Source organism: Danio aesculapii, chromosome 5, assembly GCF_903798145.1.
Source record: "Danio aesculapii chromosome 5, fDanAes4.1, whole genome shotgun sequence".
Taxonomy (NCBI): domain Eukaryota; kingdom Metazoa; phylum Chordata; class Actinopteri; order Cypriniformes; family Danionidae; genus Danio; species Danio aesculapii.
In genome coordinates this window covers 62,229,748-62,245,385 of record NC_079439.1, presented here as the reverse complement: position 1 = coordinate 62,245,385, position 15,638 = coordinate 62,229,748, and the positions used below count along the sequence as shown (strand labels likewise).

Here is a 15,638-nt window from a genome sequence, read left to right as displayed (position 1 = left end):
TTCTAGCAGTCACAACCCCCCACTGGACAGTCCAAACAGTGGAAATAACAGAGACTAAAAATCAAACCTAAACACAAACTAAGCAGAAATCATTTCACCTCTTTAATTGTCAGAACAAATACATCACCCCTTTCTTAACACTGTTAAATATATGCTTCAGCACTGACAGAAAAAAAAAAAAAAGACACCCATTCCTGTGGAAAAAGCAACAAGCGTCCTGTCCTTCAAAGAGGACGATACTCATCCCCGGTATTCACATCAGAAGAGTAAGATCTGTAGGATAGACCTTAAATAAAGTGCAGACGAGGGGGAGCTTGAAGGCCTAAACTGACGCCAGTCTCTAACATTCAACAAACCAACTCAATTCCCCCAACGGTTTCATCCAAGAGACAGCTTCGCCAGATACTCAAAAAGAGCAATGAGTGATGAAAATAAACTAAACAATGAGCATTTAAAAACATGATACAGTAAACTGCACGATCTGTGTACTACAACCTGAACAAAGTGTAGGATAGTTTCACCTCACCTGAATCTTCAGCGCAATCGCAGCCAACGTGGTCTGAGGCGAACAGAAATGAAAATATCGAAAACGGTGATTGTACTTTGAAGGCCAAACAACTAATTGATGACCACTTGGCTTTAAAATGCGAATATAGGATTGAGGCGAGACGAAACCAAAAAAATAGGAGGGAAACTTTCCAAATGAGCGTGACGAGCTTCATTCAGAGGCTGATCTTATGACTGAACCATTTTAAAAACAACCCCTGAACCATCAAATCGCAGCTTGAAAAACATCCCGTTTCAGACAAGGAGTCTGTTTATGCTCCATGTCTTGGCACTGCAAGGGAAAGAAAAGGGTGAGGGGGAAACAAACAAAATGATGACAACGCATTTGGAGTACATTCTGCGTCCTCTAGGAGGAGCACCTGCCACTAATACATCACGGTTAGTCAAGTCCAGGCCTTGTTGCCCTGCATGATAAAATGATGTGCTGCTGCAGAGGAGGAGGAGTGGATGAGCAGAACAAAGAAGAGAAGAACACTGGATACACACGCTCTGTGGATATTTTCGTTTGTTTGCAGGAAATGGACAGGAAGTGATGTTGCTCAATACTGACTGCAAACCTAGAGTCAACCCCCCACCCCCCCTTCCAATCCTTCACCCATTACCACCTCCCAGAAGCAGTCCTCAGGTAAGCTCTTGGCACTTTAAGAAATTTTGACATTAGAAACCTAAATGTTTTGTGGGACGTGAATGTTTTTTCACTGTCCTGTGCTCTCATTGGTCCTCAAGGCTCCGATCACGCTCTGGATGTTTTCCTCAGGAACCTGGGTAAACGCAAAATGGTTAGGAAAAAAGAATCCCATTCTCTAGATGACACAGAATATATGATAGATGTTGTAAGGGGGTCAGCAGCGGCGGTCACATGTGAATGCTAAAACTCACCAGAGCGTGATCAAACTTGAAGGTACTGATATAATAGGCTGGAATGTCAGCGGTCGCCAGCGGTTCAGATATCTGAGCCACAATGCCACATTCATCTGATAGAAAACAAACAGCTTTTGTTAGGAATTAAAACGCACATGCTTTCATTTTGTTCATATCCTAAATGTGTCAGTGCATTGATTAAATAGCTGTTTTCATCCATCTATTACTCCTACATCAGTAAATTACGTCTTTACTGTTGATATTCAGCTCCAGTTAATCAGGAAGTGACGCTGCTTTATTCGCATGTCTTTTATGTGATATTTCAGTGATGCGCATAAATTTAATTCGCATCTTTGGATGGAAACATAACTAATGTTAAATTGTTCTCTGATATCGATATGGTAGGTATGTGGCTTAGGCAGGCCTGTAGCCAGGGGGGTTTGGGTGGTTCCAAACCTCCAAATCTGCCCCATACATGAGCTCATTTGTCCTATTTTGACTGCCATGCCATCATAAATTGTGGAAATAACCCATCGAAGGCTTTAAGACCACGCAGAATATAATGTAAATTAAGTTAACTTTCACTGACCGATCCATGATTTTTTTTCTAATGATATACGATGTAATAAAATTGTATTTTAAAAATAAGTTGTAGTTTAAAAATTGAGGTTATGATGACCATCTGACAAGCTAATCCAGCTATAAATAGTGCATAAAATGCCCATTAAATGAAAAAAAGGAACTTTTATTCTAAATCTTGGACTCTATTCTTGAAAAAAAGGTAAATTACCAATGAAAAGATGCATCAAAAGCGACCCATTATTGAACACTAATTAGGTTGTTGTTGTTGTTGTTATCCATGAATTTTCAAATGTACTTTTTTTCTCTACATTATAGAGAAATTCTATACATTAAGCTCTACTTTCTATATATTAAGCTCTACATTATTATTATTATTGTTATGTTTTAATTAGGGCTGCACGATATAAAAAAAAAACTAGCATTGCGCTTTTCTTTTATTCTGCGATATAATTTGTGATATATTGTGACAATACAATGTCACTAGTTGAAACTATTTGGAAAGACCTTATAATTTGAGATTGATTTGTTATGATTCTGCATAGGACTGCATAAAATTAATAAATAAAGAAAACTTTTTACTGCATTTTACTGTTTTCCGGTGAGTCAAATAATAATAATAATAATAATAATAATAATACTGCAATAAAATAATACTGCATAGTCTTCGTTTTATAAGCAATTCAATAAAATTAATAATTATTAATTTGTCAAAATTATCAATAGTATAATTTCTTATGCTTGAATGCTTTTAAAACCCTAATAAAGTCACAGGCCTCAAAAAACACTTGCGAAATGATCAGTTATAATCCAGACTCAACATTGTGTATAGTGTATTGTGAATGATTCCATTGCGATATTAAAGCTGAAACGATATATTGTGCAGCCCTAGTTTTAATAGTTTCTTTATTCAAATGGCCAAATTCTGCCCAAGGAAGTTGAATGTTCTTGCCAGTTTGTTATTTGCCTAATAAATGACAATAGGCTACGATTTTTTCTAAAATCTAATGTAATAAAAATGTAGTTTAAAAATAAGTTTTAGCATATATTTTTGTTACTATAAATCTTAAAGAAAATGTTTTGGTTCATCTCTTTTATTTTTGGTTATGTAAAGCACTTTGAATTACCATTGTGTATATAAATTAACTTGCCTTGCATCAAAAATTGTGGTTTTGTTGGCCATCCGACAAGCTAATCCAGCTAAAAATAGTGCAATAATTATTATCCCTAAATGGAAAATTTAAATCTCATAATTAAATAGCAAATAACCATAAACCAACCAATCCCTTTCACCAGGCTGGCTACAAGCCTGTTAGGTAAGTGCAAAAACACTCCAGAAACAGTTTTATATGCTCATTTATAGGTTGAAAAAAAATCTCTGGAAAGAAAAGCTCAGTTTTGACCATATTTGGAACGGTTTTGAATATTAATAAGCTCAAGCTTGACTTGTTCTAAAACAGCTTTCACTTTAAATCACAGAAGACGATGTTTTGAAAAAGTTGATTGCCTGTAACCACTGACATCCATAGCAGGAAAAACAAATGCTAAAAACCGGTTTAAAACAAGTCAAGGTTGAGTAAATGATGACCGGGTTTTCATTTTTTTGGGTGAACAATCACTTTAATATCACCCTCTGCATAAACAGATGACTTTTATTGGCAAACTTTCACTCCAGAAAAATGAGCTGAGTGACATGATGCATTAAAAACTCTTATATTCAACAATCTGCATGCGTTTTGCCTCATTACAAACATACTTTCATTTTACAAGATACACGGTAAACCAGGGGTGTCTGTACAGTTTAGTTCCAACCCTGCTTCAACACACTTACCTGTATTAGGTTTCAAACAAACCTGTAGGGCTTGATTACTTTGATCAGGTGTTTAATTAGGGTTGGAACTAAACCCATGCACAGTTTGACACCCCTGCGTTAACTTAACAAAAAAGATACAGTAACACAGAACGAATCTGGGTTCTGACAATGAACTGTTATGAGATTAGATAGATAGTTGGTTACCCAAGAGCTCTAAAATGCATTATCATGGTCAAATTTTCAAAATAAGAGTCCCACATAAATGCTAAAGATAATAAAAGCTTAGATAAACTTAAAATAAGGGGAAAATTACGTTTGCGGTTATCTCATAAGGAAACAATGTGGCTAATCAAACAATGTCTGGGGCATGCATATTAATAATCCCATTTGGATCGTCAGGGTGGGTGTCTTGTTCTAATTGGCCAGTTTTTAACTGGGATTTTGCACACGAGAACAAGAAAACAACGGTGTATATATGAGGCTACCAGTCATTTCCATGTACTGAACTCCTATTATACACCTATGCCTACAAACCATGAGTCTTATGATCTGCTACACCTCCAACTTCAAGCTATACCAGAAAACTAAATTTGAGTGCCACCCTGGTTAGTCCTGATTATGGTTTAGTTCTTTTTACAGCATAATTGTTCTCATATATTCATATACAGAACTCAACAGATTACAAAAGAAAATATTGCAAGAAAAGAAAAGGTCCATAGTTTAGCTTTTAATCACTTTGATTATGTGTTCTGGGTTCTAGTTCCTTACTGGACCTAAAGAAACAACCCTGAACTCTACTTCCTAGAAAGTGCTTGGGATTTTCATTGCCATATTAACATCTCAGGCTGAACTCACCGAACCCTAGTGGTTGTCCTCCGATGCGGACCATTTTCCAAAGCTCTCCTGAAGCGCTGGTGAAGAGGACGTTGTTTGGAAACCTGACAAATAAAGAGCAGCATGACAATCATATGTACTGATAACAAAACAACCGACTTAAAAATGTAACTCCAATGAAAACCTCTACAGACAAAGAATCACAATCAATAAAATCAAGTAATCCATCATCTTCATCACAACCCATCACGGTTTACTGACTGTAATGTTGTTCCAAATCCATGCAAATCTTCAATAAACATTTTTTATTTATTTATTGAAACTAAACATTCTGTCCGGCCCCTGAAACCAGGATGTCATAACTGAGGGGGCATTTTAATCCCATAGGAGGGGCACTAGACCTGGTGACTGATTTTGGTCCCTTTTGTTCCTTTCATTTTGGCTATTTGTTCACTTATTTATTATTACTTTGGATTACTGCCTAAGTTACTGACATAAGGCAGTAATAAACTTTTTATAATAATAATAATAATAATAATAATAATAATAATATGCACAGTTTTGCTTTTACAGATTTTATCAATGAAGGTTTTGCAACGATACCATTTATAAACGCAGATGGATCATGGCTTCAGCGCCAAACAAGTGCTTTAAATGATATTCTCCTCATTTCTTTACGTTTTATTTCAAATAATATAAATGTATAAAGATTTAGGTGAAGACATCAAACCATGCCCACACATGCAAGCTAACCCACAGTTAGACTATTCGTATAACCGGTAAATAAATATAGCGAAATCAGCATAATCGAGTCATCACGCTTCACGTAGCCTATGACCCAACCAATCATTTATCAGTGTTAGCAAAGTTAAATGTTACAATCTAAAGTCATTTAAAATGAAATAGTAGCTAAACGTGTTAGTTACATTTTAAGGCATTAGTGTAGCCAGAAAAACAGAGTCTCAAAAAAAAAAGAAAGAAATTCAGTTATTACCGTCAAAATTGGTTTGGCATGGATTACACGCAATTCGACTATTAATTACAATTTAATTAACTATTAATTAATTTAATTCGCTATATAACTTTTATTACAATTATAAAGGAAAAATAAAGATGTTAGGCTATCATGAGTGTTTTTTTTTTTTTTTCGTTGGCATTTGTAAAAACGCCATCATAAGCTATTAGGCATACCCGTCATTTTATTTATTTATTTACTAAGCCTATTTCAATAACTTGTTTTCATGTTACATTTTCATTTTTAGGGCCATGAGCTACAATTCTAAATAAAATTGATATTTAGATGTTAAAATGGGCCTACAATATATTTTTTGGTGTTTAATTTTGCATGAGCAAATAGCAGTATAGCCTGTATTACATATTTCTTTAAGATTATCACACATTATACCCATTTCATTTATAACACTGTAAAGTTCGCAGGGCGATCATCTTAAAAAAAGTCTTCAAAATTTAGTGTCTTAACTTGAGACTGCAGCTTCATAATGGGATGTTTCTTTTCACAACTGTTAAAGTGCGCCTTAGCCATGTCAAAATGAAAGCAAACATTCAAAAGGGTTCTGCATTTTGTCAATTTTATAGCTTAATTGTAATAATATCAATAATAATAATGAATATAATAAATTATACTATTATTTATAGTGTAGACTACACTACTGTGCAGTGTCCAACTAAACATTTTTATTAGGCTACTCTAATATCAATCCCTAACTGAAAAACTAATGTAGAAATGACTGGCAGTAGCATCTCTGCTAAAATGGCAAATTTCTTCAGCATTTTTTCCCTTTAGAGCTCAAGAGAGTTGTATATAAAGAATTAGTTCACCAAAACATGTAATGAATTAGGCTGCTCGCCTTCATGTCATCCACTAGTCCAGTTTTCTCCCTTGCCAGTTTAGAGTGCGCCTCAGTGCCTGTTTATACGCGTACACCCTGACCTGACGATTTACCTAAATGTGATCAAAAATGTTTTAGTTGTATTTAGAAGATCTGTGTGATTGGGTTATTTTAACAACTGACTATGTTTACATGGACATCAGTAATCTAATTATTTGCTTTCATAAGGCAATAATATGATTAGGGTGTTTACATGAGTTTCTTTTTAAATGTTCCTTTCATGTTCCCCTTTACATGTTATAGCACATAGTTCGATTAACATTATTACATCAGCGGAGTTCCTCCGGCGTTTAACATGTAATTTTGTTACAGGTTCACATAATTTTGGAACAAATTCAACTGTAGTTAATTACTCACACTATGATTACAGCGAATACAAATTCTCAAGCAACAGGCCACCTCTGCAGTTACAAAATGTAGCTAAAAGTAATACAAAAGGTAATAGTTTGATTTTGGGGTTTACATGTCTGTACAGAAAGAAAGAAACTGTATGACGAAACTCAGCATACTCCACATCAGTAGTATAGTCCTTGCTATACGCACGTATACTCAGTATGCCTACTTTTTTCCACGAGCTGTTTGGGTATTATGATTTCTGAGGATCATACTCTCGGTATACTCACTTGTTTTGGTGATTAGACTTCCCTAATTTTTGTGTATTGAGTATTTGAGTTTTTCGAAGATCACAATAAATCAGCTGAATGAAGTCTCGCTGAAACGTTCAAGTAAAATTGTAAAACAGCATGGGTGTTGCTTAAGCCCTCCTATATTTCCATTCAGCCCCCTAACACCTTGCGATTACCTGTACACTACTAAATGATCGCCTCAGTCCACTTTAAATTTGATATAAAAACAGCGGCAGAATCCCGCTCCTGAACTCGTTTTTTAATTAGTCAGCAAACCACAGCTGTGCAGTGTGTGTATGTGTGTGTGTGTGTGTGTGTGTGTGTGTGTGTGTGTGTGTGTGTGTGTGTGTGTGTGTGTGTGTGTGTGTGTATGTATGTATGTATGTATGTATGTATGTATGTATGTATATATGTATGTATATATGTATATATATATATATATATATATATATATATATATATATATATATATATATATATATATATATATATATATATATATATATATATATATATATATATATATATATGGATATATGGATTGGGTGGGTAATAGTACACCACTTATTTTTTTAGGAATACACCACTGCTCCACATGTCCTAATTACAGTTCTGTTTAGTTCGATTATGACTTTAGTAGGATTAAGGTAATTAAAATTGTTGTTTGCATGGTAGACTCTTAAATCAAAGTGCTGTTTTAATTGTACACCAATTATAATACTGGCGTCGATGTAAATGTACTGAGTCTGTCGTCTTCTCAAAAACACAAAATGCGTAAAAGCACAAGGCATATTTTGTTTTCAACGTTACGCACAACGAGTGTGATGCAAATTTCAACACTAAAATAGCCTGGTTTTAAATATACCCTAATTGAAATGTGTTACAGGTGGCTGGAGGAAATGAGTTGGAAAACAGTATCGTGGTTGACGTCAAACAGGAAAGCCATTAGTGCAATTTAGCTAGTTATTATAATTTGATGAGAGATTAAAAACAACAACCCTTTACCCCTTTGTAATAACATACGCTGATGAATCGCACACACAAACAACAGCAGGGGTGTGTATTGAGAAAGTAAATGGGGTTAATTGTGTCTTCATGTTGACGTTAATAGTGTGTTGGTCGGGTGGTCTAACCTCCGGGTTGTCTGCTCATCCATAACTAGCGAGATGTAGCCCTCGATCAGCGAGAAGGAGAAGAAGCGGATGTGTCCAGAATCCTCGCTCTGCCCTGCGGCCTCTTTCGCTCTGTAATGAAGCACAGCATGGATTCTTATTACACAAGCTTCATTAGAGCTCCACTCGGCTGACACTTTTGCAAGAAATTGTGAAAAAGGGAGGAGTAGGAGAAGAGTATGATCTTTAATAGTTGGCCTGATGCCTCTGTGTGAGCAGTAAACAAGTTCAGCAGGAAGCATAACCAGGGTTCCCATTCAAAGCTAAATGTCAGACTCCCTGACTTAAAACCTGAATTTCCATGACCTATGCTGTTTTTTGCTAGCTGTTTTTTGTTGGTCAGTCCCTCTGGAATTTTTTTGATTCTGTGATCCCTGAATTGAACACAAAAATCAAGCAAATGCAACTCAAAGAAGCTTGCTTTTCTGCAGAAGCCTGGAGAAATGTTGATAGGTTTAGATTCTTTCTGCAGCATCTGCATTGTTGTATCTTAAATATCATTATATTTGCGATTTACATTGAATAAATGGGAAGTAATCTCTAAAAAGACAACTAAAAATCTGTTTATATTTCATGACTTAAAATAGAAAATTCCCAGACTTTCAATGTCTGACAAATCTCTTAAAATTCCAAGATATTCTATAAGTTCCATGACATGTGGGAATCCAGAAACACACAGCATTGATCTTGTTTCCAGTGGTTTCTCTTCTGTCGTGGTGTAATGCATTCCCTACAGCGACTTGGGTGTACTATTATCATTATCATCCTCCTTTAATAGATCTGGCAGATGGCTCTTGGTTATTGGCATATGTGAGGGCTGGCGCTGAACTCTTACCCGCCCGAGTAGAACATGACATCCATGAGTAGCGTGGCCACCGAGGGCAGCGTGTCGGGGTCCAGGCTGGTAACGCAGAACATGTTACTGGGGCTGGAGAGAGGGTGAATGATTGGCCGAGGAACTAAGGGGGAAAAAAAGAAGAGAATTCAGGCATTAAAAGTCTGAAATCAGAATTTATAAATGTCTTTTGTTAATGCACATTGTTATTTTTTAGATGAACATTTAATCTGTGCAAGTTCCTCTGTCAGTTTGACGGCTTCAGCCACAGTATTTTTAACCACACCCCTCATACCGTTAATTTGCTATGAGTGAATGGGGCTCAAAAAAATCCCTGTGCCCTACTCAATGTTGGGTTTCAGTTGGAAGTACGTCAATATGCTGAAATTAAAGTTTCAGCAACCTCTGGTTCACTCTGCATGTCAGAGATTCTTCAACTTATTTTATGGAAAAGGCCTCTGGTGTCTACAATGGAAATCCCTATGGTATGCATTATACACAACTGCATGGCATTCACAAACTTTTAATCCATGTCTGACTGAAATAATATGGGAAAAGAATATCAATAGGATCATAAAGGTTTTTGTTTAATACCCATTTAGTTTGATCTGAACTGAAGTTTACTGCCCTCTAACAGTTATTACATGGAACTAAAAGGCACTGATTGTAGAGCAATAACAGTATTTCAACATGACCTAATGCTCATTGCTGGCTATTGTTCTACTACCCTTAATTACGTTAACTTAAAACTATTTAGAGGTTGCATCATACAAACAATAGCTTAAAAGACATACATGATTACGGTTAGGGTTCTAAGAACAAATGATAAATGTAACAATATCAACATTAATAATAGCGTTATTTGATGAAGTGTGATTTGGTTTATACATCGTCACGTTATTTGTAAAGCCAGACAGATTCTGCTGACATTCTTTGCTATTTCTGTGCACACACACACACACAAACACATCTCACACAGTGTTTAGTGTATTTAGCAAGTTTTTCCACACAATATTTCTACTAAACAACATTTATTGTAAATAAAACAACTCAAACATTTGCATTAATTAATAACATTAATTGATAAAATTTCAGAAATTCAAATAAAAACTGAATATAGACGGATGGATGGATGGATAGACTCAACAATGGGCTAAAAAATTCTGTGGGTTTCTGTGCATTCTGATTTAATGTGGATCTATGTTCATCCTACAGGTATGATTTAGAACTTGACAACCAAAACAATAATGGTGGACGACACTGTGCTTGTGCAACTCAAAATATGGAGTGATATTGCCAACTGCTTGCGTGATATGCATTGTACAATATTTTGTGTGTTTGGGAACCCTTGAGGGTAATAGAAGTTATTAAATATCAACATTGACAAAACGCAAAAACAAATGAAAACACTTTACTATGCATATCAGACTAAATACATCAGGGTAAATGTATCATTAGCAGGCTAAATTCTATCTATCTATCTATCTATCTATCTATCTATCTATCTATCTATCTAGATAAGCATCTTATTAACTCAAACAGAAAACTACAAAATTATAAGCTTATTCAGATGATTTAGAAAAGCTACAACAGCTAAACGATGCTAAAACAACAAAAGTTTGATGGGCAACTTCTTATTTTGATGGAAGTTTGTGAAAAGAAACGTGTTTTGAATAACTTGCACTGATGAATTACAATAAAATACAGAACATAGCAGTAAGTACAGAAACTATTAGAGGTCTACGTCTGTGCAATGTTTAAAGGGCACACTAATAAATGAGTCACGCTACAGCTGATGCCTAACCACACCATAAACACATTCTGCAGGTGCTTCTCTGTTTAAAAAAATAAATAAATAATTACGTCACTGTAATAAAATATGGTGTGATGTATACAAAGTCTGAACTCGTCTTTTTTTAACCAGCTTAAAGGGACAGTTCACACAAAAATTATGTCATCATTTACTCCTGTTCATTTACTGTTCTCCACACTTTTCTCTATAGTAAGAAGATATTTTGAAGAATGTTGGTAACCATGCAGTTTTAGCGACCCCTGAATTAGAGTTGCATGATATTGGAAAAATTGATCATTGCGTTATTTTATGATATACATTACGATATGAATACAATTTCACCAGATAACATGATATCTCTATTTGAATTTATAATGTTAGAACGATTGGGATGATTCTGCAGTGGGAGTGCATCTTCATCAAATCTAATGAAACAATCTATACACTTTTTCAGGTCCCTGACACATTTTCGATGTGGTCTGTACTATTTGCAGTGCATTTCTGTATTTGCTTATGCCTGAATGCTTTTAAGGTCATTATACAAATCACAGGCATCAAAAACTCATTGTGATATTGATGCTTAAACGATATATTTTGAGCAGCCCTACCCGGAATCATGTTTTATGGACAAATGGGGAAAAAACATATCAAAATGTTCTTAAAATGATCCAGCAAAAAGAAAGAAGGCCTTTTTTGAATAAAATGAGTGAGTAAATGACTATATTTGTATTTTTGAGTTCCTTTATTGGTGTGTTCACACTTTGTGGGTTTGGTTTGATGAAAGTAAACTCTGGCTCAATCATTTTCTGGTGTAAATACTGCCCTACCAACAAACTCTGGAGTAGTTTTGATTGGTCTGTCCTATGTTAATATTTCAATGAAACCCAATCCAACACAAAAATAAATAGAAATGATGTCACAATAAGCAACCATAAAAAAACAAATAAAAAAAACATAGTTTTTCTCATCTGTGACCATGTTATCAGAAAACATTTTTCCTCGGAGCAGATCTTCATTTGTATGTGACAGAAATTCCTGCTGTTGTTTCAACATTTAGTAAGCTCTGCACAATTACTTTACTAATAAAAACACCATCATATACAGTTGAAGTCAGAATTATTAGCCCCCCTTGTTTTATTTAGGCTAGAATAAAAGCATTAATTTTTTTAGACCCAATTTTAAGGACAAAATTATTAAGCCCTTTTTAGCTATAGTTTTTTTTTTTGATAGTCTTCAGAACAAACCATCGCTATACAATAACTTGCCTAATTACTCTAACCAGCCTAGGCAAGGCAAGTTTATTTATATAGCACATTTCATACACAGTGGCAATTCAAAGTGTTTTACATAAACAAGAATAAAAAAAGACAAGTATAAAAAAACAAACAAACAATAAAATAATTTTAAACAGATTAAAATGTGTTAAAGCAGGTTATAAAAGAATAAAAAGAAAAAAAAAAGAAATGCATAATATAGTCCGATCTGTCGGACGTCGCACAGTGCTTATTCAGTAAAGGGCACAGCTAAAGTTAACCTAGTTAAGCCTTTAAATGTCACTTTAGGCTGTATAGAAGTGTCTTGAAAATTATCTAGTCAAATATTATGTACTATCATCATGGCAAAGATAAAATAAATCAGTTATTAGAAATGATTAAAATTATTTAAACTATTATGTTTAGAAATGTGTTGAAAAAAAATCTTCTCTCCTCAAACAGAAATTGGGGGGGGAAAAAAAAACAGGGGAGCTAATAATTCAGGGGGGCTAATAATTCTGACATCAACTGTATGTGCACATACCATAATATGAGCTTGATAATTCCAGCACATTTCGAACATTGTTTTATATTTGGAGTAAGCTCAAAATATATGCCATTTGCTTTGTATCTTTAGGTTCGGGCTTAAAAATGACAGTTTGTATGATGTGAATACTAAAATCTAAAATAAAAGAACTGATTATGCTTACCCAGTTTAGGCTTGACGAAACCATTGGTGACCCCGGTGCTGTTGGCAGCGACCGCTTCTCCGTTGATGACCCTCAGCAGAGTGAATTCTGAAGACAGCGTGTGCATGACCATGGGCAGATCCCGCTCTCGAACCTACAAACACAAATCACCTGTGTTGGTCACATTACTTAAAGTAATTGGTTACAGTTACGTCTTACAAATAGTAACTTACATCATATTAGAAGTAGCTAATTGCCAGAGAAAGGAACTACAGTGTTCAATTTTAAAAGAAAATGTGTCAAAACACTTGGATGCCTCAATATCAAATGTATGTATGCATGCATGTACTATTTCAATTGTACACATTAAAAACTTATTAATATTACTATTATTATGTATTATTAAAAACATTGTACACTATACTATTTGGATGGTTCTGTGGAGCAATATGAGACACGTCTACCAAATTGAATATATTAATATTACTATTGTGGAAGAAAAAACATAATAGATGGTTTATAATTTTAAATACGTATTGCACAAACCACAACTAGTCAACAAATAACTGCTTTTTGCAAACCTAGAGCAACCCAGACTGTGTGAAAACTTTGCCTCTGGTTGGCGAATGACGGAAATTGACTCCAATCATCAGCCAATCATCATAAGTTATGTGGTTGTCCCACTCCTACACTCAATTTTAAATGAGCTGAAACAATTCTTGAGATTTCTTTGGAACAATTTAATTGTTTTATGCACAAATCCACTTAAATTGGTTAACCTTTAAGTTAACTTAATTGATTTGTGTCAGGACAACATGAATGGGACAGCATTAATAACAATCAGCAGACCAACCACATTGTAAAATCTCATTTTAAAATGTCTCAGCCAGTCTGTCATTAAAGTGCTTCAGAACTATTAGTCTTGAGTATCTGTGATCCCAAAAAGCTACTATGCCTCAAAATTGTGTTTTGTCTTTACCTTTGGGTGCAAATAATTTATTATGCAAGACTAAAAGGCCCACAATGGCGTCTCCCATTGCAGCAAATTTTCTTTTTGATTTTTGAGGCAAGTTTATCAGGAAGGAATAATTTTGCTCTCTCACTCATTGGATTTATTCATAAATGTTTTATGCGATATTCCACTTTTGGACGCAAGCCTAATTTGCATCCTTAGTAGCAAAGCTTAACATTAACAGTAATTAGTTAAATTGTAATTAGTTGGATTATTTGTTACTGAAAAAGTAATTCCATTAGAAATTACTTTTCTAAAATTATTTAAAATGTCGTTATTCCCATCACTGCAAATCACACACATAAGATTGACAAGTTCCTTTTCATTTAGTAAATGTAGTCCTATAAAGGAAATCTGATTAGCCAAGGACTCAGAGGTAATAAATAATGGTAAATGTCATGTTGTACTGTAGTATCTGAAGCAGAGATGACAAATGCCTAGCAATGATGATGAAACTGAACAGAGTACAAAAAAAGAGAGATTTTTCTGTCCTAATTGTTGATTTAATGCCATGGCACCAATATCTCATTTAGCATGATCGCATTGTTAAACTGACTTGAAATGGTCACTTTTTGGCTCAACTTGAAGTTTTCGTTTAAAAAGTACATGTTTTAATCAAGTAGCTTATTCAAACTGTTATGACTAAATAAAAATTGCAACTAATAAAATTTCTGCTTTATTTAAATGACTTTTGATTCTTAATTCCTAGCTTGATCATTATTGTAGAAGCGCATGGGGGAAAATAGGGCTGATATTTATAGTATGGTATAATATCTAGATTTATTTATTTGGTGTGGTACAACCTAAACTATTTACTGTCATAATTTTAAATAAAGTAAAAATAAAGATATGGGGCATATACTATTTACATAAATAAGTAAATAAATAATTTTTTTTCTGGCAGAGGCAGTCAGATGTTACAACTTAGAAAAACAGTATTTCATCAGTAGCACAAACAATGCACAAGTAGAATGCTTTGATTTAGACTCCGAATCTGCCATTTCCTTCACTAACCAAAACCAGTTGACTCAAACACATCACAAATGAACATTCATTTGCATTTCAAACACCATTACCAAACCCAGAATGCATTGAAGTGAAGACAATACATAAGGATGTCTTGAGTAAAAACTCAGTGTTCCAGGGAGGCCCTGATAGGCCCTAAATGTGCAAAACAACAACAACTGCATTTCAAGGTTAAGTATCCATGAATACATAGGTTCCTTGGACTACTTTACAAGCTTATTAAAGCTAAAGAATTGAGACAGTTTCAAGGATACCCATTTGTTATAATCTCAAGAGAAAACTGAATATAGTTCAGCTAAAGTAAACATTTGATGCAGATTTGATACATATATAAATTGCTATTTGATTTCTGAGGTAACAAAGCAAGCAAATAAAACATAATGCAATGTGCATTCAATTTCAGCTATTATGTTTAAGTAGTAGCAGTATCTCTCATATAAAACAATTTCATTTCTGTGAATCAGATTAAAATATGTTCACAGTAGTCTTGATGTTACGCTTTTTTTCTTCATGTTTTTAAATTATGCATGGATAAAAGACCAGATGTCCCAATTTGGTGTCTGCAAAGTAAGTTAAATATTCATTGAAAGCTTAACGCAATCAAGTAAAGCTTTACTTCAGTGTTAAAAATAAGTTGTGTGAAAACAAAGATAAAAATGTTCCATTGTC

General features: G+C 34.4%; 1 protein-coding gene across 1 annotated transcript in view; it reads right to left on the bottom strand.

Annotated features, from left to right (window-relative positions):
- Nucleotides 1-79: 79 nt before the first annotated feature.
- castor2 (cytosolic arginine sensor for mTORC1 subunit 2) overlaps nucleotides 80-15,638 on the bottom strand; it is a 35,721-nt gene continuing 20,162 nt past the window's right edge. The window contains exons 4-9 of the mRNA XM_056458630.1: nucleotides 12,953-13,085; nucleotides 9,198-9,321; nucleotides 8,324-8,434; nucleotides 4,676-4,758; nucleotides 1,447-1,541; nucleotides 80-1,328 (exon numbers count right to left, since the gene is read on the bottom strand). Of these exons, the coding sequence (XP_056314605.1) occupies nucleotides 1,263-1,328; nucleotides 1,447-1,541; nucleotides 4,676-4,758; nucleotides 8,324-8,434; nucleotides 9,198-9,321; nucleotides 12,953-13,085 (612 nt within the window). The 3' untranslated portion in view covers nucleotides 80-1,262. The remainder of the gene's footprint in view (nucleotides 1,329-1,446; nucleotides 1,542-4,675; nucleotides 4,759-8,323; nucleotides 8,435-9,197; nucleotides 9,322-12,952; nucleotides 13,086-15,638) is intronic.